The 27,145-nt window shown below is 37.4% G+C and overlaps 1 protein-coding gene across 9 annotated transcripts in view; it reads right to left on the reverse strand.

Moving 5' to 3' along the window:
- Positions 1-27,145, reverse strand: part of dgkh (diacylglycerol kinase, eta) — a 151,383-nt gene that overhangs the window by 85,413 nt on the left and 38,825 nt on the right. For 4 of the 9 annotated variants that reach the window (XM_065293029.2, XM_065293031.2, XM_065293027.2 and 1 more), the window contains 3 exons: positions 24,970-25,080; positions 24,282-24,428; positions 17,867-17,947 (listed from right to left, as the gene is read on the reverse strand). In XM_065293029.2, coding sequence (XP_065149101.1) covers positions 17,867-17,947; positions 24,282-24,428; positions 24,970-25,080 — 339 coding nt within the window. Of the gene's footprint in view, positions 1-9,630; positions 9,742-9,905; positions 10,273-17,866; positions 17,948-24,281; positions 24,429-24,969; positions 25,081-27,145 lie in introns of those variants that run through there. The other 5 variants (XM_065293036.2, XM_065293030.2, XM_065293033.2 and 2 more) reach the window with 3 other exon arrangements.

The raw sequence follows: 27,145 nt of genomic DNA on the forward strand, positions 1-27,145 counted from the left end.
ATATTCAAATTAGTTTCTTGAACATGACAATGAGTTCACTGTACTAAAATGGCCCCCACAGTCACCAGATCTCAACCCAATAGAGCAGTGGTTCCCAACCTTTTAAGCCCCAAGTACCCCCACAGCCCTATCAGTAAGGCTCAAGTACCCCTTCATCGAAACTAAACCAAAGTTGTGTTTAAAAGACAAATAATTAGTAATATTAATTAATAATTAATATTAAACATTAAAGTAAAAAGCACTGACTGATGAAGCATGTTTTTTTTTCAACAAACCACTATTGTTTGCATTTTATCAGCTCATTTGCATTTTAAAAGACACACTCAAAAACGGCACATTTTGCTCAGGCCTACAAAATGGCAATTTTGACATGCTATAATTAATTATCTGTAGGGTGTTATTAAATAAAACTTCACATATGGACTCTGGATACGCCAAAGACTTATTTTACAAATTAAAAAAATGTCATCATATTACCCCTTTAAGGGCCAGATTTACTAACAGCTTGCGCATTAGGCGCAAACCATCATTTTGGCGTTAAATAACGACTGAACTTACTTAAGACACGCAGTAGATATTTAGCTCTGAAAAGGTGTTATTTTTGCGACCTTATTGCATATTCATTTGTGGAAGTTTTCCTTTTAGAAGCAACATTAATGCGATGAGAGTATTACATTTTGCCAGAGGAACATACTTTAAAAATATATATATAGTTTGCCAAGCCATGCTATGTTTAATTTGCTGGAGAAAAGAGGAGGAGAAGTCAAATCAGGTATTTTAAAACTTCTTTGACCCTTCATCTTTCATCCTCCAGTTCTTAGTGTACTTTTACTTAGCAGGAATTTCACACTCCGCAGTCCGCATTTTCATTGCGATGTCCTGCCGATGTCTCTTATTTGCGCCCTGTACTAATTTGCGCTGCTCTTAGTAGATTGCAATGGTCATTATAGAAATGTGCATATGTCATTATTGTGCCTGTGTATTTTATTTGCGCCTTTGTGGTAAATCACACGCAAATTTTCCACCCCGGCGCTTATTTGGAATTGAGCTCTCACGTCCTTTTTAGTAAATGCCCTAAATTTACTAAAATCTCAATTTAAGTTACTGATAATTAAAGTGTGCAAATAAGTTATTCTGTTCAAATATAAAGAGAAACAAAATGCGTTAAGACATTCTCTATAAATACAAAATACATCATACGGGACAAAATATGTTAGCCAAAAACAATGCAAAAGTTTTTTTGCATGATTTGAAAATGCAATGGCAGCGGGAATTAATATTATAACATTATTTGAACATTATTTATAGTTGATAAACTTTGTGTCTTTAGAAACTATTCAGGTTCATTGAAAATAGTCAGATCGCTCTTAAGTTGGACATCGCTATTGCGTTTTGGATCATGCAGCGCATTTACTCTTGACAGCTAATTATATTAATGATAAGATTAAAATTACAAAGTTGTCCTTTTTACAATGCTTTCCTCACAAAAATCAATCTTATGTAAATGACTGGACAAACGAAAGACATTTTTATTAAAAGTAAATGAGATCAAAGCAAAATGTAAATCTTTTCGCGTACCCCCTGGAAACTCTTCACGTACCCCCTGGGGTACGCGTACCCCCGGTTGGGAATCACTGCAATAGAGCATCTTTGGGATGTGGTGGAACGGGAGCTTCCTGCCCTGGATGTGCATCCCACAAATCTCCATCAATTCCAAGATGATATCCTATTAATATGGGCCAACATTAACCCCGCCCCCTCTAACTGTCAGTCTGCTGCGAGTTCCATTTCTGAATGAAATTACTAATTTTCTATATCCAATCAATTCACAGTGAGCAAAACAAGCCACGCCTATTATTTTCGTTGTGTTTTTTACAAAAAACTACTTTTTACGAAATAACATAAATTGCTTAAATGTCAAATACGTAAAGCTTCCAAGTTTAACATGTTATGTTCTCTCAACTTTAAGAGCTCTAATAAATAATCCCCTTCAAGGTGACTCTTTTGTTCAACAGGGACATTTCAGCCACGGATTGTCTCTGGCTGTTGTCCAGTCTTCTAAAGACATCACAGTGGGCCACACGCAAGAATCTTGCAAGCCTCATTCGTGAATACCATCCTGTGCCAGTAAACAGAGCAGCTGCTGCTGTATCTAAGGCTACAGTTGTCCTTTACTGCCTTGTAGAGTAAATGACAAGTGGTGTGTTAGGCATGTTTAGCTGTGCAGCTCCGAGCTGTGAAGGGCAGTTCAGTCTACGGCATACTGATGTACAGCTTCATGTTTATTTATATATTCACCATAGATACTGCAGATCTAAACCACAAGTACACCACTGCGTATCATCCACGAAAACAAATAAAACAGTCACATTGTCCAGGCTATGCTGTCAAACACTTCTACTGCAGAAAGGAGGCTTTCAGGCTTATCGTCTTATTCTTATAAAGCTGATCGGTTCATTTCACTTTGCCAAAAAACATAACTATCAATTTCCAGCCTCGCCAGGATGCAGTAATCGCATTAGTCGGTGTTCATCCTCCTCACTTAGACAATGAAACATGGGCAACTCCCAGAGCATCCTTGACCGCCACTTAGTTTAAAAGCTTTTCCACAAGACCCAGAAACTTCACAGAGTGATTTCTCTTGTTTTATGACACTGCGGTTCATGATTACATTAAGATGGCTAAGAAAACCTTGCAAAATATATATGAAGGGTTTGGTTCCAATATGCAATTTAAAAAAAAATTGTTATCGCCAAAATCAGTATTGTATCAGGTCAATATTAAAAAGCCAATTCTTCATTTCACCCAAATCCAATATCAGTCGTGATGTTCTGTCATTTTTTCTCCCTTTTTCCAAACCGCAATCTTCCTTCAACCAATCACAGCTTACCATTCCAAGCATTTTAAACAATAATGGCGGCGCGTTGAATACACACAGAATTCTACTTTGTACTTCGTGATCAACAAACAAACAAAAACAAAATAGTAATTTTCATGGCATTGATAAACCTGTGGTGGTTTTCTGTGACGGGAAGCCATCAAAATCAAATAATTTATGCGAGAGGTATTCGAGTTACGGAAAAATGCCGGCTGTTGCTTGTTCTCCCGACAGGATCAAGCTTCTGTCATGCTAACACAATCACCACAGCCGATCTTATAAAAAACTTTCCATTATTTTACGCAAAGTCAACGAAAATCGAGCAGGACCAAAACATTTTACAGCTGATCGCTGTCAAAAAAATTCTGCGACGACGTCCCAAGGATGACAGCAGCAATGACAGTTTTCTTAATATGACAAAGTAAGTGTTTTGATTAATGCCATTAATGTTTAATCAGTGTATACCACTAGTCAACTAAATGAATATAACATAGCAAAGATGAATGCACATTTATATATTGATTCAATAGATTTATAGCATTTTGCGGGGAAAAAAATCTATTTTTATAATAAATCTTTGAAAATCTTTTGTGAACAAAACTGAGTTACCGATTTTGGACACTGACGTAAATACCATTCGTCAGAGAGCTGTCGCAGAGATTCGTCTAAATCTTTATACGTGTGTGGCTTTATTGATCGTACTGTGAAATGGTAATATCTACTTTCTTACTGTTTGTCACATCATTTGTCATGTTTATTGCATCAGTTGATAATAAAGAGACGAAAACAACTGCTTGTCATATTTATTTACTATTATGTTTATTTATTATATTTAATAAACATATGTATTATATTTTAAATAAAAGGTATTGCATTTATTCTTAATTTGTTTATTTAAAAAAAGTTGAAAATAACTTACAACAACAACTAACAAAAGTGTATAAATGTAAATTTGTGGCGTTTACTGTCAGCATCCTTCAGCTGATTCCAGTTACGCGGTCATCTCCCTTTGTATCATGGGAAATAGTAAGTGAGTGAGTGTACATCGAATGTACCCTTAAAGTGCATTGTGGGTAAAAAGTAGTGATTGAATGTATGGAATAAAGTTGTTCCCTCAGGTTTGGGACAGCACTACTAAATGGCGGATGCCAAATATACAGCACTATATAGAAGATACAGAACAATTTCGGACACAGCACAAGATGCTTAATAATGGGGTCAGATGTGGGAGACATCCAAAATGTGCACTGTTTGTGTGGGCCTCCAGGAACAGGGTTGGGAAACGCTGGCCTAAACAACCAGTCAATGAATCGATCCAGAGGAAGCCCCGCATAATAACTCAGGTTCACACTGCCTTGATTAAATGAATTTCGATAGGGATAAAACAAGATGCGGGGGTGTTCAGACACTTTTTAAAGTTAGACACATTGAGTTGAAAAATCTTAAAAAGCATTGTCGCCTAATTGTTGTCTGGGCAGTTCCAGTTCAATACTCAGAAAGGGCAGCCATCACAGTGAAGAACGAGAGAGTTCATGAGAGAGCATCCATGTGAGACAAATGGTGCTTTATTTAACACAGGACCGAGTGTGACCTAATCAATGAGACCGATAAGATACAGAACATTCTGGAGTCCACATCAATAGATTCAATCTTGATAAAAGGTCTTGGAGAAAACACCACTGGGTTTGATTAGGAAAGCTTCACAGCATCATCAAATCTAATTAGTTGGACTGAATCCCAGTCAATAAAAATCTTGAAAATAAATAAATTAATAAATTCAATTGTAAACAAAAGGTTTTAATGGGAAACTAATGTGTTATTAGTTGTTTTCACTAAAATGTTTTAATGACTCAATGCACCAAAGAAAGATCATTTTATTTTTCAGATCAAGTAAATATAACTCCTTAATAACTTTTTAAAGTGTGGCGTAAAACTAATGCCAAAACAATCATTCAGTAATCCTCTTGAAATCAAATGAAATTATACTAAACTAACTGAATTTCTGAAAATCTATGTATTTACTAGAAATTGAGGTTTTTATGTGATGTCTGGCTCACTTCAAGAAAGTAGACAAAAATACAGTCAAGAGAAGGATGTGCAGCGCCAAGCCGTCATACAAGGCTACCACAAGTTAAGGTGTTATATTGCGTTATCATCATAAAATGTCAAGCGGTACCAAAGAAGCAACCCAGACAAACATAACATCTTAAAATCACAGAGAAAAAAAACGCAAGCAGAACTGAGAAGACAACTTAGTTCAAATTCACTATTTTCTGCAGTTAGTCGCATGTTGTAATTTATATTGTGCTTATAACGGATTAATTTTATATAAAATGTGTCATTATTAACAAAGCGTTGAATTGTACCAGTTTTTATTTACTATTAGGTTTTATCATCAAGCATAAAGCTATTCCTGTTAGATTTTTCATAAAAAAAAAAAAAAACTAATGCATTATTAATAATAATCTAGCAGGGTTTTTGTTCTTGTCATAGTTTCGTTAATGTTAATTTTCATAAAGGTGTTAAAATGTATTATTATGATGTACACGCCCCGCCCCCAAGTACTTGAGTGCTTGTATTTCAGACCAATTGAGTACTCCAAATAAGAATGACAAAAAATGCCACTCCCTGATTTTTGTTTAATCCCTTCTGTATTGGCTGAAATTAAGATGAATATTAAGATTCATTCTTTAGGCTCTTTTAACAGTATTAAACTGGATGTGTCGTTGCCAAACAAATTTGAATTGCTCCTCAAAAGCAGACAATTTTTGACAATATTATGTGGTTTTTTACAGTTCTTGATTTCTGTCAGCCAATCGCTGCTGTTTTCGTGGAGAGTGGAAGGGGGGGATTTGAACAGTGAGTTACGAAGCGCATAAGGTTAGAGAGCACCAGATTTCAATGAATGCAGAAGCCTCCTAAATGAAAACTGTGTACATCAGTAACTTTAATAAGACTTGTATGTATGTACTACAGTATATTATTCAAGTCTAGATTGTTAGATTCTGTTATTCACTAGTTTTTGAGTGTTTCTAAATAAATACAAGTAAATGGCCTGAACGCAGAGTACCCCCCCCCCCAAGTTTAGGAAGTAACATGGTGAGTAAGAAGAAACGGGATGGTGGAGGGATTCTGAAGACTGTAGAGGATCCTTAGGTGAGTTTGATTGTGTTATATCAACACATTCTCACTTCCCAAGGCGTCAAAATCTGAAGCATGTTCAAACGCCTTCAGCGTCAGTATGAAGACGCGAAGGGTGCCCCTATGCGTCACTATATCGACGAAATGGGAACTCCGTTGCTTTCATGCTAATCCCTCAGCGCCGAATATAGACGAAAGAGAATCCCGGAAGGTGATGCCGTCACGTTATGCGACGATCGGCAGGATCATGCCGCTTCTGGACGTAACTACTCAATTTTTTTCCAATTTTTAAACCATTGTCGCTTGGGGTTGGGGTTAGATTTGGGGTTTGGATGTCAGTTTGTTTATACTTTTTGTCTTCTGATCTTTAAGCCACTGTTGCTTTGGGTTGGGGTTAGAGTTCCGGTTTGGGTTAGGATGTCTGTATTGGTTTATACTTTTTGTCTTCGGATTTTTAAACCATTGTCGCTTGGGGTTAGGGTTAGAGTTGGGTTTGGGTTAGGATGTAATTTTATGTAACAGAAAGTGGTTCTAACCCCAACCCCAAGCGACAATGGTAAAAAATTTGGAACAAAAATTTAGTAGTTAACGTCCAGAAGCGGCATGATCCTGCCGATCGTCGCATAACGTGACGGCATCACCTTCCGGGATTCCCTTTCGTCTATATCCGACGCTGAGAAATTAGCATGAAAGCAACGGAGTTCCCATTTCGTCGATATAGTGATGTATAGGGGCACCCTTCACTTCTTCATACTGACGCTGAAGGCGTTTGAGCATGCTTCAGATTTTGATGCCTTGAGGAGTGAGAATGGGTTGGTTATATATAGGCTTGCCTTTGTGCTGATTGGGTATGTTGATTACTGATTGTAGACAGCTGGTTGAGATGACGTGATACTTGAGTAGATTATTTGACTTTGTTCCTCCCGACTATGTTAATAAATCATCATAAAATTTTTGTTTTTAATTTTTTTTAACATTTTATTTAGAGTTTTAAGGTTTTATAAAGAACAAATAACATACAAAAGAGACATTTAAAAAAAAACAAAAAGTAAAAAATGCCTTATTCAATAGACATTTATACAAAATACACACAAAAAATTTAAATAGATAAAAACAATATTTGTCATTTTGTAAGTCTGAGACACATACCAAGGGGAGATTTGCAAGTAAAAGACATCATTAAATTTCCAAAATATTCAAGAGAGGTCCCCATTTGGCTTCTAATCTTTTTTGTGAGCTTAGCTCAGCAAAATGTAGTTGTTGGATTTGAATAATATAACACATCTCATCTTTGAAAATCAAGGAGCTTGGGAAGATTTCCACTTAAAGGCAGATTTTTGAAAAACACTTTGGAAGTCGGGACGAGTACCAAAACACACTTGTAGCCAATCAGTAGTAAGGGGCGTGTCTTCGTTGCCTGGGTTGAGTAAATGTGGAGCGGGTCTATCAAAAGAAAGTCCAGATTCTATTGGGGTAGGGGCGTGTTTCAGTGATTTCAGATATCAACATTGGCTTTCAGAGATCATGCACCCCGCCTTTAAGGAGTATTACTTTTTGGATGCAATCATGCTTGGCATTACACCCTGAGTATAAGAAAGGGTATCCATTACAATAGAATAACAAAGTAATATCAATATTGTAATCGGCTTGAATTTCAGTTTTGTATGGACTTATAGACCGAAAATCATACAAAACAGGGCAAAACCAAAATAGATGTGCCAGTGTCCCTTTTGCCACCTTGAGAAGATAAAGAGGGAAATATTTAGGCTAATCTTGTTTTTGAGTAATGAAGGCGGTGTATTACTTTGAACTAGATTAGTTTATACCTTGAATCTTTGAACCTTTTAATCTTAGCAGGCTTCCTTCCCAGATCATTTAATTCAGCAGACCAACCTAGCTAAAATAAAAGCACAAACAAAACGAAAACGATACCAAGAGTCTGGTTTCAGGCCTCAAAGATAAAAGATCATGGATAATATGTTGTAATATGTTTGTATTTTTGCCTTTTAAAGTCTATTTACAAACATACAGCCATTTGTTTTCTAGAATAAAATTATACCCTGCTTTTGATAATAGCACATCGTGTTAGTATTTGGCAGTCAAAATGCCAAAATGTATAGAAGCGACCTATTTTTGCTTTAGGTTATAAAGGGTTAACCAAATTAAAACTAAAACCCAATACATTAATTGTAGTAAAGTACAGTATGTCGCCAAAACAACATGTTCACAGGACAGGTGATGCACAATCTGTCTAAACACAGCACTGAACCTGTCAATGACTTCCAAATAAATCTAGAGACACCATATTAAAACTGCAAACATATTTTTATTATTACATAAAAAAGAGAGAATGCAAGTTGTGACCGTAATTAATTCATTATAATTTCTGACAATCTAAAAAAACCCTGTTTAGTATATTTACCTGTTTAAACCCTAGTATGTTATGACTACTTAATCCATCAAGTTGAACTAAAATCCAATATAATATTAATTAGAATTAAAGGGCCAGTGTTATACGAAATCCACCTTTACAGGGTGTTTGGACACAAATGTGTGTTACATCCACCCTACAATGGAAAATCCACCCACTCAAATCTTTTTTAATCCCCATCAAACCAAAGCCGTCTTATTTTAATTATCTTATTAATGTGATGTCACACTGACAAAGCCCCACTCACAGCCACTGACTGACTGGTAAAGTTTTACTCTTAAGCTTTCCTAAATGTATTTGTTAGCATGTTGTAGCCCTACTGCGGTTACATATACTATTGTCTCAGACTGTATTTACAGCAATCAGATTTATTTTGAACCGAAAGCAGTATCTCATTTGCATTTAAACATACACCCACCCAAATAGGGGCCCAAATAGGGGCATTTTGGACAGTGGACAGATCATATACAAATGATCAGCAGGGTATTTTAAGCTGAAACTTCACAGACACATCCTAGGCACACCTGAGACTTATATAATATCTTCTAAAAATGGGCATAATATGGGCCCTTTTAAGCAAAGCAGGCACATGCCACATAATACAAACTGATGTATTAATTTAATTGTTATGCTGTTAATATAATCTGTATATTAGACATAGCATTACATATATTAATAATATTTGTATTCACTTATTAAATCACAAACAATTCCAAAATAAAAAAAAACATTTACTTATAGAACTGTAAATACGACATAAAATGGCATTTGCTTGTCAATGGTTTTCTTATGCCTGTTGCAATTTCATAAGCGACGCATCAAGTCTGCAAAACTGGCATGAAAACAAACTGACAAATCTATTTCTTTCAGCTCCTTAAATGCTCTAGCCAATCTGATGCCAATCGAGTATAAAGAAATCTTTCTCTTAAAACGCTGGCAACAGAAAACACACGCTGCAGGAATTCACGGTTTGCCTCCCTCACGTGTACTTCAAGGTGCAACACGCTGTCTTTCCTCTCCAACAGATATTCCAGCAGACAACGTTAAGGAAAAGTCTAACAAAGAGGTCCTCCATAATCTAAAGGTACATTTCTATTCCCTCGGCAGACGACACACGCAAACGAATGTAGAATTCATGCTATGGCTTTGATGTATGCACATGTCTGTGTAGTGCACTCACCAGTGATCCTCTCTCAATTGCAGCGTTGTCTCTGTAATCACGAGCTAATGTCTCCTGCATGCCTGTCTCTGTGTGTAAAGCCTGATTTCTCCTGGTCCTTCTCAACCCTCCCCAACTGGTGCAAAACCCACCACTGCCCAAGGAACAACCCACTTGAGACACACATGCATGCGCACACAGTCACATGTAACGCCACACAGAGTATTTCCACATGGCGATGCACACATCACACAACAAAAATCTTTATGATGAATAAAAAAAAAAAATGTGCATACCGAATAGCCATCTTAAAGAAGCCCTGTGGTTTTTGCTCGGATGTTTGTTTGTCTTCGAGCTGGGTGCTGCGCTCCATTAGAAATCTCCCTGGGCCACAGAGCAAGTCAAGCAGAAGCACGTCATTATAAACAGATCAGAGTGGGATGGATCTCATCTCTCCCCGTCAACCTCCATCGCTCAATCCGCCTCGCTTCTTCTCTATCTTCCGCTACCTGAACAACCCCCGTCCCCCCCATTGCGCCCTTCACCGAGTGACATCACTTCGAGGATTTCCTTTTGTTCCGCAGACAGATCGCTTCTCTCCCTCAGATACACGCGAGCGCCATGTGCTATTTTTAGCAGCAGAGAAAAAACACAGCCTGACTACAAGGCAGTAGTTTGCAGTAAAAATGGAGACCAAAGTAGCTGTGCCTTACTGGAAGACAAGGACTTCTCTACAGGAAACAGAAATGACAAAGAAGCTTTCCTTAATGTGTAGTCTACATTATTTCTCCTAGACGATCAATAATTTGAGATTTTTCACATTTGGGTTTAGACATTTAGGAGACACTTTCATCTAAAAGCAATGATGAAAGCACAGCAGGCAATAACATGAGAATTGTTGAGCTATATCAGGACAGCAGTTGAGAAAAAGAGGATCTGTTCAGATTTGTGCTACCAAAGATTTCACAGTTCTTGTTTCTTTCAACAAAACATTTGTAACCCTGTCTGTGAAATCCAGGCTAAAGTCTAATGATGAGATTAGGAGCATCAAAGTTGGATTGATTTTACATTCATTCTAATCTTTCACATGGTCTTACTCAGTCAATATTAAAGATATCAACGTTATATTTTCACAGAACGTAGGAGGATTTTATGTTTCGAAAATAGTGAACTGAAAATAGATTCCCACAACTGAGCAAGTTCTCTAAAAGAACACAATTTCACTAACATCACCAAATAATTTCCTAGCACTGCCTCTGTCTGCCATAGGTCATCCAAATAGACAGACTTTCACTTTTGCCAATTTTATTTAATTCTTTCATGTTGTGATAACTTTAAAAAAATCAATTTAACAATGTGAACTTAATTTAATCTAGTTTATTCAACAAAAGAGGGTATCTTGTCAGCTTTACTTAAAACTTATTTGTTCAGCCAACATAACATTGTTGCATAAAAGTAAAGGATTAATAACACCAATACAGACTTGCATCCCATTGGCTGAGGATTTTGCAGTGTATTATGGGTAATTGCTATTCTGGCGCTCTCTTGCAGAAGTGTAACACCATTAGATAGGTACGTGAGTAATAAGTGGTCAAATATGAGTCAATTAACTTGTTCTGACATATTTTAGAACAAAACAAACAAATGTTTTGGAATGTAACATTGCATTTCAAATATGTTTGTGATTTGCTTGATTTATTCGGTGTTGTGGACTTATTAAATCCTAATTAAAGGGGGTGGAGTTTATAAAATGGCATTATTTAAAATTTTTGTCATTCTTAATTAATTTTTATTTGTTGACTCTACTAGTTGAGTTTACTTAAACTTATTTTGTAAAATGAACTAAATTATTGTTTGTTGAGATCACTTAAACAAATTGCGTGGGACCTGTTAACATTGTATATTTGATTGCAGATGAAATTTAGCCTGTAGCTAATTCTGGTATGGCCGAGAGCCATGCACTGTCCCTGTCAAATAAACAAACAGACAAACAAACAATTAAACCCAACACTTCATTTTTCTGAGGGATAGTTCATCCAAAATGAAAATTTTGTCATTTGCTCACCGTCATGTTTTAAACCGAGCGTGCCGAACCAGCCCTGAAAAGTGAAGAAAAAACGTCTTGATCGCCCCCCAGTGAATGGTCCCAGTATTGGTCATAAACCCCGCCTCCCCCATATTATTCAATGGGACTTGAGACCAACTATACAGTTTAATTACATTTCAATTATCTTTTTTTCCGTAGCTGGTTTCTGTCATTTACTGTTGTTTTTATCACGCTGATGTAAATTCAAGTGTTTGTTTTTAAAATAGGTTTGTTTTTAGTTAGTTATTAAATGCTATAAAAACGGTTGTGTCACGTTATGATTGACAGCTGTGAGATGGGACACCACAGCAGCACAACATCTATGCATGAACATCCTGGGACTCTCTGATCTTAAAATGATGAGACGGCAGCGTAAGTTTTTGAACTATGCAGGCCATATATTGTGATTGATACAGCTGTGTTTACATCTTTGTTTAATATGAGCTCAGAGACGCCCGAATGACGCAACATCACGTCGCGTCTGGGCAGTATGTTAAAACAGTAAATAAAGAGCGGAACATGTTTTTTATTAATAAGAAGTTATGAAATAATAATTTACTGTCACACTGAGAGCTGATAGGCATGTGCCTGCATGCACAGAAAGCCAGCTGGCAGTGCGGAGTTCCTAACTAACTTTTTTTTGGGAAAATGTGCACAGATATTACAGAAGCTTGTCTTGTTAGGTTTTCCTGGCATGTATTTCTTTAAAGTAACAGCAGCGTAAACGCTGTTTATAAAATATAAAATGAACGTTTCTAAAGTTTAGCTAGAATGATCTATGTTAAAGTTGATGCTCATTCAGTTTGATTAATTTTTATGTTACTTATTTCATTTTAATAATTAATATATGTATATTTTATTGTTTAAGATGAATAAGGCACTGTTTATGTTAGGATGAATTTATGTTCGACTTGTTTTTATGTGATTTGTTATATTTTCCTTGGCACTGCCACTTTTTATCTGTGTTGGCATTAATGGCATTGACAGATGTTAAATTTATTATTTGTTGGTGAATTATATATAAAAAAAATCATTAGACTATTTGACTAATCGAAAAAAGAATCAATAGATTAATCGGTTGAAAAAAAAAATAGTCGATAATTGCAGCTCTACTAGAGATATATCGCTATTTAACTATGAACAGAGACACAAGCGTATATACATATCACAGTTTATATATCAATTATTAGTTGTATTCTCATTTGAATCTTTTTATTAATTATTCTTAATTGTAAATCTGATTAATTTGATTTAATTTTTAAATCAAAGTTGAAACTGTTAACATTAGTTAATGCACCATTAACTAACACGAATAATGATACTGACATAAACAAGAATAAATGATGAAAAACTATATTGTTTTGTTTGTTATGTTAGATAATGCATTTACTAATGTAAACAAATACAGCCTCATTGTAAAGTGTTACAGAAATTTGTATTTTATATTATTCAGTACACATAAACAAATAACCCAGGGTCTGTTCTGTTTACACAACATCTTACATTCACAGCTCTAATACAGCATGTATTAGATGTACAGTCTACAATACCCTGATCTGTGAGTTAACATGACCTGGGACGTTACTTACCGCACACAATATTTCTTGTGTCTGTGCAATTTCTGTCAAGGCAGACAAACCAGCACATCTTTACTTGTTGCTTAGTGACGGTTATTAAGACGTAAAATACAGAAATGCAGATGCTGCACAATTCGACTATATCTACAATATGTTTAAATGCACAAAATTGTGTCAATCCAACTGAAATTTATTCAGATTGCATGTTACTACAGTACAGTTTACATGTACCCTAAACATTGCAATCTAATTAAAATGTTTGTTTGCATGTACATTCACTAAACGGCTGTGTAAGTCCAGAGCCAGGGTTGCCAGATTCGCATATCAAAACCAGCATTCAAAGCTATCCCAAAAGCATCCCAATGACTATTCACAGCCCAAATACCAATTACTTATAAACAAAATCCTTTAACTCGAAGAAAAACATAAACTCACTGAAACAGTTTCAAAGAAGCCCAAATCTTAGTCCGCAAAAAAGCAAAGGACTTGGCAATGCAGCAAACAACATCTCTCATCGAGTTCATGCTTTATCTCTGGATAAATGTACAAAGTTGAGTCGGAGAAAGTTGTTCTTAAGAAGTTGTTCAGATATAGGCAAAGAAAACACTCTTTTCGAAAGACACTGCGCTATTTTATTGCTTTATGTAATGTTATGAAAGACATGAATGCTGGAGAATGTACAGCACTTGACCCCATTAGCATAATAATGCGTGTTGCCATTGCCTTGCTATTGCATGTTTCTTACGAGAATCATGTGATACGTACTGTAAATAAGAGGGTAAATATAAGACGTGAAACAAGGTATTTTTGCATCCGCTTGAATAAATACTACAAGTTGAGTATGCACGCTCAATCTGCACAGACTACTTAAACTTCTGCAGCAAATAAGGTAAATAAATTGAGAAACATAACCCGCCAAACTGGTTACTGATTTGACATCATTACCACAAAAAGAATGAACATGATTTTTCATAATTTAATTCAATGCGACAGACCCCCCCCCCCCAAAAAAAAACAACTAATTGGATCTCATGAATCACAAGTTTGACCTATTTTGGATCCAAAATAGCGAATTTCACCTAAAGGTTTGCACCCCTGGAGAATTGTTGTTGTTGGTAAACATTGTTTTATATGTATGATATACTTTTAGTGATATAAAACAAATGCAGACTATCACTTTTTGATTTGGATTTGCTGATTTTGCTGAATGCATAAGAAAACTAAATACTTGGGGTAAACAATACAAAAACCTCTCTCACATCAATACATGACAAGCGTATACAATCATGATTCCTTATAAAAATAATACTTTTTAAAGTCTTAACAATCAAGATTCAAACTGTAACTGTAAACTAAACATTTATGTACTACACACAAATCAAAAATCATTGAAATCGGTTAAGAAATGTAAAAGTTAATGTGTTTTATATCCAATTTATATTTATATTTGCAACTCCCCTATTTACTCTCATTTATTTGCAGGCTACTGCCAATATGGTGGCACGATGACCCATCACAGCAGCTTACCTTAGAGCGGTCTAGTTATTTTTTATGTGTCTATTCTTGCTAACCATGGCTGTGTTTCCCAAAAGCTTTGTTAACTAACTATGGTCATTGTTACCATTGAACTCTATTGGTTGTGACTTTGAGTAAAGGTGTTTTAAGCTTAGGAAATACAATTTCTTCTATAGTTGATTTCAAGTTTAATTGTTGGGCAGAAATATGTTGCTTATTTTAGCACATGATTTTAGAGATATCTGTCTTTCCCCATTCAAGTAGATAGGATTTTAGCATTGGGCGCCCAGTGGCACGACTTCCATAAAGAGACTTATATAACTGTTAAATCGCTATGGAGAACATATGTGAACGATTAAAGCAGACATCCTATGTTGTAAATAATTAGACTCTTCTAAAGTAGAAATCTCTTAAATGATGATCTGCAGAATAAGAAAAGGTTTTCTAAAAAAAGCCTCAACAAGATCCTCTCAATAATTTACATGTATAACGAGCATCTGTTGCTTTTCCTGGCAGCATGTGATTTCTTTTAAGGGAAAAGCATGGCAGCTAGCTCTGAACACGTGTATAGCGCAATCACCCGCATGGGTCCGCTCGTCTTACCCGCCGCTAAACAATGTGTCAGCAATCAAATCAAGCAAACCACACTCAGTGGAGTATTCAAGGTCTCTGCTGCTAAAAATAACTCATCCTTCTCCTTTGTGCTTTCTTAGTCCTCTGCTGTTTCTATTTATAGCTGTGCCCGGGGAGCCGCTCTGCTGTTTTTAGACGCGCGGTCACTGCTCTTTGACAGGTTTGATCTAAGATGCTGACTCTATTGCTTGTTTACATGCTCTCACAAACTCAGATGCTCTTCTCATGACAACACTATCATTTAAAACCCATCATGTGTGTGGTTCCTATTACCAAAATATAGAGAGATCCTGAGATCTTGCACCCAGCGCAATTGACTTTGTCAGTGACGCATGTATCATTCGTATTTTGCACCAGCGCACAGCGGGTTTTTCCCTCCACAGACGCACGTCGGCAAACTAGGGAATGAAATTGCGCGGTTCAGCGCAAAAAAGGAGGCGTGTTGCGGCGCAAACCATCCCTGATGCTATTTTGCAGTTTCAAAAAACAATTGCGCCACTGACCAGAAAAAAATAGTCTAAAGTCAGTGGCGCGTTGCGCGTTGTTCATTATGCTATTTTAAGGGCGCATGCTTGACCATAATGTATAGCGTGCACAACATGCACACACTTTGCTTATCTAATCTACACAGATGCAACAGTTATTTTTGCAAATCATAAATTGTTACAATAAAAAATATTAACACATGAGATAAGGGAAATCATTGTGAGCATTGTGGTGATAGTTTTTATTTATTGTGTGGCTGCGTAAAAAAATCTCATGCAAATAACGATTAAAATATTTTCATAAGTTTGTTGTGAGGCTGTATTACATTTATTTTATGTAAATAATAATTAAAATGATTTCATAAGAAACCTTAATGTATATGAACTTGATTTGTAAGTGTACTTTGGGGTTGGACTGCTTGCGTTTCTTGGATTTCAGCGGTGAGGGTGGACGCAGCGATGTTCTCTGCTGGCGTCAGGTCCTGAGGCAGATCCACCTCCCGTTACACCGGGTGCCCAATTTATGCTGGCAAGCTTGGGATCCCCCCGTCTCCTGACATCATTGTAGCCCTTGCGGCGCAACGTCCTGGGGATGCCAGCTGATGAGACAATTGTGGCTATTTCCTCCCACGCCTGTTTAACCGACGTTGATTTGGGCGGGTTTCTCCTATGCCTATACAAAACAACTTCTCTGTCTTTGACTGCTCTTACAAGAACGTCGGTCTCCTCGGCTGTGAACCGCTCCTGGCGTAGGCCTGGTAAATCCGTCATAATAATAGCAACCCGCCATGGAACTTGCGCCCTTGTGTTTAAAGGGAATGTTGGATAGCGTTCTGATTGGTTTATTTGACGTTACGCCCAAACCACACCTATGAATAATGAACCTACTTCAGACCAACCCCTTATTGATTGAGCCCGGCGCAAGAGTTATTTCTCCCGCCGGGAAAATAGCAACAGCGCCCAAGATCCACCCACAAAGTCACTTGAGCTTTGCGCTTCGCACTTGCGTTTCAGATCGTTAAAATAGGGCCCTCTGTGTGAATCACTTGTCTTGTCAAAATAAGTGCCTGCTGCAGACGCGTCTAAAGGGTTTATGATAAAAGAGATGCTCGCGTTTGCCAGACACTCGCATAATCTCATGCGTAATCAGAGTTTACTGTTAAGGGAGTATCTTGCTTGTATTTTGTGAACGTGAGCGTCTCTTTTATCATAAACGGTTTTGACGCGTGTGCAGCAGGCACTTATTTTGACAAAACACATGATGCACATGGTTCACATGACGCAACAAACCCATATTTTGAAAACGCAAGCAACACACATGACACTCCGAACACTTATTTTGAATGAGCGCCCTTCGAATGAGCAGTGATGAGCCGCCACTGTTCACAATGACGCTAAGTCTTGAATACAGCTTATCATTTTAGTCCTTCATATTAAAAAATATGGGATTCAGTACTTTGTGGATGTTTCTAAGTTAGCCCTCACATCCTCAAATTTTGTGAGAAAAAAACAGCAGTCACAAGATGTTTTTATAGTGTTTATCAATTCTTATCAATTTTTTTATGTCAAATATTGGCACAAACACCAGTACATTTCATGAATCATTTAAATACTCTCTTCCTATATATTTTGCATTTGAAAGATAAGCTCCTACAAATGCATATGCTCTGGTAGTTGCTAAGCAACATTTAGCCGCACTCCCCAAAGTTTGTCCTGTGTATCCCTGTACTGCTATGATTGTTTGTTTACATGACCCAATGTTGATACGTAAAGGGTGAAGCTGAATGGTTGGTTCTTGTCACATGACACGCGGACGCAGCTCTCTGAAAAGTTTAAATATTTGAGTATGCCCTACTTTAAAAATAATGCATTTGCGCACAAAATAGCCACGAAATGTGAACCACCTCTAAGGTTGCACATATATTTCTATGTTGGAATAATTCATAAAACTGACCACTTACCGTGAAACTGTTGTTGACATTCTTTGTGCTTGATTCAGCGACACTGGCATCTGAAAGGTCCACTTCATCGAAAATGAGAGACTGTGAACAAGAAGAGAGAGACTGTAAACAATTTATCACAGTGATGAAACAGCGCTAACTTCATTTACACCAGCAGAGACGATAAGATATTCTTAGAAAAAGACCTTACACTGAATACTGCTCTATTGAGATGACATGAAAATGAGCTTATTGAGATATTCATTAAGCTATGCACTGACATGCATGAACATTATATATATGGATTTTCGAAATGGATTGCCAAAAGCTGGTTATTGCTTCATATTGTGAAAGTGCTGATCCAAAAAAAAACTAAAAACAAGGAAGCCGATATAGTATTTGGACATTTATTTATTGTAAATAAAGATAGCACAAACACTTGTTGAGCAAAAAACAAGTTAGATAAATGGAAGCAATTTTCATGCAAAATGCATTAAAAATTGTGTTATCTGTTGGCTTTTCTTATATCCTTATCTCAATATGACCAAATAACTTATTTCTGATGGTCTATCACTAAAGCTAAAAGCAAGAATTGAAGGCATAGTGCAAAATCTGTCAGGACAGCCAAAGAGTTAGAGAGCACTTCAAGCTGACTAAACATTTCAAGATAGAGGTGGGCGATAAATTTAAGGACTACAGAAAGCCGTTTTTCACTGAGAAGCTTGGCAAAATTGTGTTCATAATGGTGGACAAATCACCTCCGATAATGTATGCGATTTTGCAGAGCTTCTAGGTGTTATATGGCTCTGTGTAGTAAATGCCGCTCCATCTGAAACCAGGTGATGGCGATTTACTACACTATTAGAATGAATGTGTTAAAAACAACAAATTAGTGTGTTGTCCCAAAATCCACCCATCTCTGTGTTATTATTGACTTTTAACGCAACTTGTGCACAAAATAAACACAAAATGACACATAGGGCCCTATCTTGCACCCAGGGCAATTGACTTTGTCAGTGACGCATGTATCATTCGTATTTTGCACCGGCGCACAGCGGGTTTTTCCCTCCACAGACGCACGTCGGCAAACTAGGGAATGAACTTGCGCTCTCTGGGCGGTTCAGCGCAAAAAAAGAGGCGTGTTCCGGCGCAAACCATCCCTGATGCTATTTTGCAGTTTCAAAAAACAATTGCGCCACTGACCAGAAAAAAAAAGTTTAAAGTCAGTGGCGCGTTGCTCATTATGCTATTTTAAGGGCGCATGCTTGACCATAATGTATAGCGTGCACAACACGCACACACTTTGCTTATCTAATCTACACAGATGCAACAGTTATTTTTGCAAATCATAAATTGTTACACTTAAAAATTTTAATACAAGAGATAAGGGGAATCATAGTGGTGAGCATTGTGGTGATAGTTTTTATTTATTGTGTGGCTGCGTTAAAAAATTATCATGCAAATAACGATTAAAATATTTTCATAAGTTTGTTGTGTGGCTGTATTACGTTTATTTTATGTAAATAATAATTAAAATGTTTTCATAAGAAACCTTAATCTATATGAACTTGATTTGTAAGAGTACTTTGGGGTTGGACTGCTTGCGTTTCTTGGCTTTCAGCGGTGAGGGTGGACGCAGCGATGTCCTCTGCTGGCATCAGGTCCTGAGGCAGATCCACCTCCCATTACACGGCGTGCCCGATTTATGCTGGCAAGCTTGGGATTCCCCCGTCTCCTGACATCATTGTAGCGCTTGGCGCAACGATGGGGATGCCAGCTGATGAGACTGTGGCTATTTCCTCTCACGCCTGTTTAACCTACCCTGATTTGGGCGGGTGTCTCCTATCCCCATACAAAACAACTTATCTGCCTTTGACTGCTCTTACAAGAACGTGGGTCTCCTCGGCTGTAAACCGCTCCTGGCGTACGCCTGGTAAATCCGTCATAATAATAGCAACCCGCCATGGAACCTGCGCAAGAGTAATTTCTCACGCTGGGAAAATAGCAACAGCGCCCAAGATCCGCCCACAAACTCACTTGCGCGGTGCGCTTCGCACTTGCCATTCAGATTGTTTAAATAGGGCCCATAATGTGCTAAAAGCTTAACGCACAAAGATGTGTAATTCCTTTCTAATAGTGTACTTATTACGAAACCTGCTTTACTGATGAGATATGCATGAAAATCGCAGCCTATTTATCGTCCACCCCTACTTCAAGATGTACATAACATAACGCTAAAGTGACAGCCAACAGTGCCATTTTCTGCCATCGTATGAAATCTTCAGATACAAAACCCTGCATATTGCGCGTCTGACATTCTTGTAATAAGCTTTTTTATCAGTCTTTTATGTTTAGGTGCAGTAATTTAATGGCATTGAAAATGTTATTAATCAGTAATTGAAATGTCCTATTTTCACAAATGTCACTTTAGTCTTTTTATTAGTATATAACACATTTGTCTGTCTTTTGCTGCAAAACCCTCTAAGTACATGCAAGCTTTTTGGTAAAAAACACTACTTCTTAAAAAACACTTATTTGGACAAGACATAGTAAATAGTCGCAAAATCAAATGTAAAAATAAACCACACATTAATGTCACTGCCACATTTGGGTTGTATGTAGGTACTGTACTCACAAAGGATGCCAATTTGAATGTGATCCCTAGTCATTTCACATTCATCTTCCATATATTTTGATGACTTTGCTGAAAAATCAATGAGCCATTTAACAGATTCTGGCAACAAAATGTTATTTCTAAATGGCCTGATGCTGTAATTAAGTGGATTTGAAACAAAAATATTTGATGAATGTATAATACGTGCTGAAAGCATTCGATTAATATAATTATCTAATTTTTGATGGAGGTGGAATTTAGGGGCTTTTGCATCTGAGCTCTTCACATGTTCATAGACGAATTCCAAATAAACCTTTCATAAGTTCCTTTTCCATCAAGTTTCAATGCGAACAATGACAGCTTGTCATAAAAGTCTGCGTCATCCATGCAATCAAAATTTAAGATTTTTGGGATTTTAGTTTATGTTAGCCATTAGTACATGTATAGTGTGTTCTAATTCCAAAACATTGACAAAATTTGTAGAAAAAGTAGAGATGCATCAATCAACCAGCAAGAGACCTGTTTTACGCATGAAGTCTACATGCAGTGTTGTGCCTGAACGAGTTCATTGAACGAAAGTTCATGAACTCGTTCATATTTTGGGCGAACGTGAACTGAACGTACTGTATTACTGCCTGATGAACGTTACTGTGAACTCGTTCATTCTGGTGCTTGTGAACGGCACGCTCTCTCAGTTTAACGTCGTTCAATAGGGTGCCAGATTTCTATAGAGTCTTCCAGGCGAAAACCCGTCTAAAACACACTGTAAACAGGCCTTAATGTGTAGCGGAAAAAACACCCAATCTGGCAACACCGCCACCAGTCTGTAAGTGTTTCACAGCTGCATGCGTCATCAAAACAAAGAGCAGCATGGAGGTGACGCACTGGACGCTGTTGAAATCCCTGCCGCACCACTCACATAGTTTAACATTAAATAACATCATATTTGTCGTAAATCATTAACGATTAAAATAGGCTGCTAACGCATATTCTGGATCTTGGAATAAACTTTGACTAATCTAATGCTATTTAACGTGCACGTGCGGTGTGCAATACCAGCGCTTCTCACCCGCAAAACCCCCTTGAAGCACCCAGCTAGCCTTTCAAGGTATGTGCAAGCAAATACAAAAATGTAAAGACAGTCAAAGCTAATGTAAACCCTGGTTGGATAAGGATTAGTTCGATATGAAGATGAAATCTGACGCATAGCTTCAGTGTTAAAACTGATCAAATAATTGCTGTTTGTGGTTCTATATGGGCTATAATGGTAATATTTTTTTTTTTTAAATAATATGGGACTAATTTTTATAAATTAGTTCATTTTTGGAACTGTGAACTAGTTCAAAATTTTGAAATATGAACTATGAACTGAACTAGTTCATTTTAAAATTTGTGAACTGTGAACTGAACTAGTTCATGTAGAAAGTGAACTTTCCCAACACTGTCTACATGTCATACTAACTAAGAACTTTGCTTCCAACCACAGCAGTCCAAATGATATTTGGACATTTAACATGAAGGGCTCTATCTTACACCCGGCGCAATGCAGTGCAATGCAGCGCAATGCGCGACGCAAGTATCTTTTGCTAGTTTCCACCCTGCGCAAATATCATTTTCGTTGTTTAAATAGCAAATGCATTTGCACCCCCCTTTTGCACCCATGGGCGTTCTGGTCTGAAAACCAAGTATGTTCAGGCGCATTGTTGGCGAGTTGCTATTTTGAGGCAACTAAAATAGACTACGCCGGGTTTGCATCACATACATGAATGCGCAGAAGCACAAAAACGCTTTTAAATATGAAAGATTAAAGGATTGAATGTAAAAGATTATTATTGAGTCTCTTGGACATAATTGAGGACCGATTATGAGACGTTAGAAGTTGTGAAGAGCTGCTTCACCTGCAGCCTGGTAAGTAAATAAATGCTTTGCTTTAAACAAATGCATCTGTTTTTAAATGATTTTTTAAATGCTACCTTACGGATTTATTGTATATGATGACTCTGTACCTGTGGATATGGTAAGATGAGAAACCTTTTTAAGTAATGCTTAAAAAAACTGACGCTGTCCAAGTGCTGAAACATGCAGAGAGCCGTTTGTAAATTCTTTATCTCCTGTTTGTTACAATGATTAATTGATTGATTCCATAACTAAAAGAAAACGGGTTTTAAAGGTTTTAATTAAAAAATAAAAATTTCAATACAAGTGAAAAACAACACTTTTTAATTATTTAACATTAATCTTAAACTGGGGATCTTCTTCCTCCGCTTAGTTTTTCAGTTTACGAAGTCCGTCATCTAAATAGGGATTAGACATAGCCAGCGCAGCTGGCTTTTAAAGGGGATGAGAGCTGAGACTCTCATTGGTTTATTGCACATTATGCCCAAAACACTCCTATTACTCATTAAAAAAAGGACCAACCCTTTTCGACCATGCATTTGGCGCACAAACCATTTTTCCAGTCGTTAAATTAGCAAAAGTGGAGTCGGACACGCCCATTTAGACGTTGCGCTTTAGAGAATGCGCTTAGATTGTTAAAATAGGGCCTATAGTCAGTGAGCCTGACTGAGTCTGAGAGCACTTTATTTTGAGATCTGTTCAAATGAAAGAAGATCATGTAATTAGATGCAGTTTGGGTAAAAATGCAATGTTTAATGAATTCTTTTATGATGAAAATAAGATTTTGTATTAAAGAAAAGTGGATTTTTGTTTGTAGCCTATATGCTACATAGTTCTTAGAAAGAAAATCCGAATCAGCAAAAATCTGTAGGTCACACCTACAAAAAATTGAAAATTGGCCATCAGTGCATCTCTAATATAAATAATAAACAATTAAAACTTTCAGCAGTCTCTCACTGCTGCTAATACAAATGAATGATTTTAATGACGTCTTTCTGCTATTCAGCATCTCACTACTGGCTATTTAAAAAGGGGGAGGAGCCACCAATATTCCCTGCCCTAACTCCTCAAACACAGCTGCACATTTCAAGTCACATCAGTGGGTTTTTAAGATAAGATCAGGTTACAGTACTGTGTTTGGGTGGTGATTGGCCGATATTTCAGTAAATTATATCAGAATGATATCAGTGTAAGCATTTCGTTTATGATCTGTAGGCTTGGTTGGTCTACAGCATGAAGTACAGTCCTCTGGTTTGGGTTTGCGGGGTTTGCTACAGAGCGGTGTGCCAACCAGCCACCTCCTTTCTGCATTAAAGATCTCTGCCAAAACTTTCTGTAACAAATGCGCCAACACCACTAGATGTCATTTAGGAGCTGTGCAGGAAATGCATAATATGGCAGCTTCATAGCTACGCACCAGGTGGGATTTTTTGCCAGCATAATTTTTAAGCATCCACTCTCTCCTTCAGATTTCTTCAGATCACATACCCAATGCCATGTGCCATTCTTAACCACAGAAGTGCTCCTAAATGGGCACAAAACATACAAAGGCACACTATCACATGTAATGAAATGCTCGCTTGAGCTTTTTTACAATGAGGGGAACAGGGAAACATTGGTGGACATACTGGTAAAGCATCTCTCCTCCCATACACAGACAATTGCATACAGTATAAGGCAAAGCTCCAGGACCCTCCTCTTCAGATGTCTACACAGAGAAGCAGATAAGGAAATGATGCGTGATGTTGCTTCAGCCAAACAGCCCATCTGTTCTCGCTCATTGCAGTGCTGAGTTTCCAAATCAGCCAGAATGAGGTGAACAGTCATCCCAAAAACAATGCCAGGCAGGGTGATGGGAGATCGGTAATGTCCTTAATGAAGGCTATTTATATATTAGGGGGGTGGTCAGCCGTAGCTGTTTCTGACCCGAATGGCCACCAAGCCTTCTTCTGATGCACTTGAACCAAGCGTGGGGGGCGGATGACGAGCACCGGTCCAGCAGACAGAAAGCACCCTCCAGCAAACACGGCTACGAGAGACTCGATACTGCCAGCGGGCCAAAACACCACCCGTCTGCCACACACACACACACACACACACACACACACACACACACACACACACACACACACACACACACACACACACACACACACACACACACACACACACACACACACACACACACACACACACACACACATACAATGAGATTAAAGACTTGGCAGAAGATGCAATGCAGGTGCCGATATGCAGTTTTCCTATAATAAATATGTAAAGCCCCTCTCAGTACAAGCATGCTGGATAACAGAGGTCTTAAGAGGAACCGCTGTAAAGCTAAATATTCCACTGTCTTACCTTAGATCAGCTTAATGTAGGGGGCTTACTGTATACTGAAAAAAATATTTTAATATAACATCTTTGTTTACATCCATTTAACGATTTTGATGAATTTCAAGAGACCTCTGATTTTTCAGCAATTAACTTGGTTGGTTGTACATTTTGCTCCACTTCACGAAAAAGCATCAACAATTTAAAAGGTGGATTTTTATTAAATGTAGGGAAGGCACAGAATTAGAAACAGTATATAAAGACTGTGTGGTTATAAACTCACCTTGGCATCCTTGGCATAGTAAAGTGTCCGTCCCCGCAATTTGAAGTAACGTTTTTTCCAGCGCTGGAAAGAGCTCGTCTGTTTTAAAAGCAGACCCTCCTTCACACTCGTCTGCAGAAATACAAAGGTGGAACAAAACGTTAAGAACGATCTATACTCAGCACAGATACAATACATATACACCAAGCAGAATATTGTAGTTGCATAATAAAACCTATTGAGTTTCATTTTTTTAAGGCGCCACAAGCTCGCACCTGCTTTTTTAAAGCTCATATTTTAAGCAAATTTAGCATGCAGGTCATCTTTTATGGACAGTTTGGGAGTCGGTAGATGCTTTACAACACATTTAATGACTTTTGCACGTATGCATTCAAGGTATGTTTTTATCAGTATGTGTGTGTTCACTGGGAATCAGAGATAAAAGCAAGGGAATTATCAATTATAAATATACAGGTGCTGGTCATATAATTAGAATATCATCAAAAAGTTTTTATTTTTAGTTTATTTCACTAAAGATTTATTTCACTAATTCTGTTCAAAAAGTGAAACTTGTATATTATATTCATTCATTACACATAGACTGATATATTTCAAATGTTCATTTCTTTTAATTTTGATAACTATAATTGACAACTAAGGAAAATCCCAAATTCAGTATCAGTATTATGAAAAGGTTCAATATTGAAGACACCTGGTGCCACACACTAATCAGCTAATTAACTCAAAACACCTACAAAGGCCTTTAAATGGTCTCTCAGTCTAGTTTTGTAGGCTACACAATCATGGAGAAGACTGCTGACTTGACAGTTGTCCAAAAGATGACCAAAGACATTGCACAAGGAGGGCAAGACACAAAAGGTCATTGCAAAAGAGGCTGGCTGTTCACAGAGCTCTGTGTCCATATTAAAGCATATTAAAAGAAAGGTGAAGGGAAGGAAAAGATGTGGTACAAAAAAGTTTACAAGCAAAAGGGATAACCGCACCCTGGAGAGTATTGTGAAACAAAACCCATAAAAAAATGTGGGGGAGATTCACAAAGAGTGGACTGCAGCTGGAGTAAGTGCTTGATGAAGTCTGGATGAAGAGAGGAGAGGCACACAATCCACGTTGCTTGAGGTCCAGTGTAAAGTTTCCATAGTCAGTGATGGTTTGCGGTGCCATGTCATCTGCTGGTGTTGGTTCCACTGTGTTTTCTGAGGTCCAAGGTCAACACAGTCGTATACCAGGAAGTTTTTGAGCACTTCATGCTTCTTGCTGCTGACCAACTTTATGGAGATGCACATTTCATTTTCCAACAGGACTTGGCACCTGAACAAAGTGCCAAAGCTACCAGTACCTGGTTTAAGGACCATGGTATCCCTGTTCTTAATTGGCCAGCAAACTGGCCTGACCTTAGCCCCTTAGAAAATCTATGGGGTATTGTAAAGAGAAAAATGTTATATGCCAGACCCAACAATGCAGAAGAGCTGAAGGCCACTATCAGATCAACTTGGGTTCTCATAAGACCTGAGCAGTGCCACAGACTGATCGACTCCATGCCACGCTGCATTGCTGCAGTAAATCAAGCAAAAGGAGCTGCAACTACGTATTGAGTGCTGTACATGCTTTTAATGTTCATACTTTTCAGTTGGCCAAGATTTCTAAAAACCTTTCTTTGTATTGGACTTAAGTAATATTCAAATTTTCTGAGATACTGAACTTGGGATTTTCCTTAGTTGTCAGTTATAATAATCAAAATTAAAAGAAATAAACATTTGAAATGTCTGTGAGTAATGAATGAATAGTTTCATAGAAACAAGTTTTACTTTTTGAATGGAATTATAGAAATAAATCAACTTTTTGATGATATTCTAATTAAATGACCAGCACCTGTAATTATCCAAATGTATACACATTAAGAGCTCAGATACAAAGCCATCTGACATGTTTGAGCATTTTTATCAGACTTTTGATGGATTTCGCCAACAAACAAGTATTTATGAATGGCCTTAGCTGGTATTAAGCGAATTGGAAGCAAATTATTTGATGACCATGATGTAATACGTGCCGAGAGAATTTGGTTATCACATTTTTGATGGAGGTGGACATTTTCTACTTAACATTAGACGTCTGACCAATTCTGGACGTCTATACAATGTGCAAACTAGGTCTGCTATTTGGACCTCTAACAATGACC

The sequence above is a fragment of the Paramisgurnus dabryanus genome, chromosome 15 (genome assembly GCF_030506205.2).
Source record: "Paramisgurnus dabryanus chromosome 15, PD_genome_1.1, whole genome shotgun sequence".
Classification (NCBI taxonomy): domain Eukaryota; kingdom Metazoa; phylum Chordata; class Actinopteri; order Cypriniformes; family Cobitidae; genus Paramisgurnus; species Paramisgurnus dabryanus.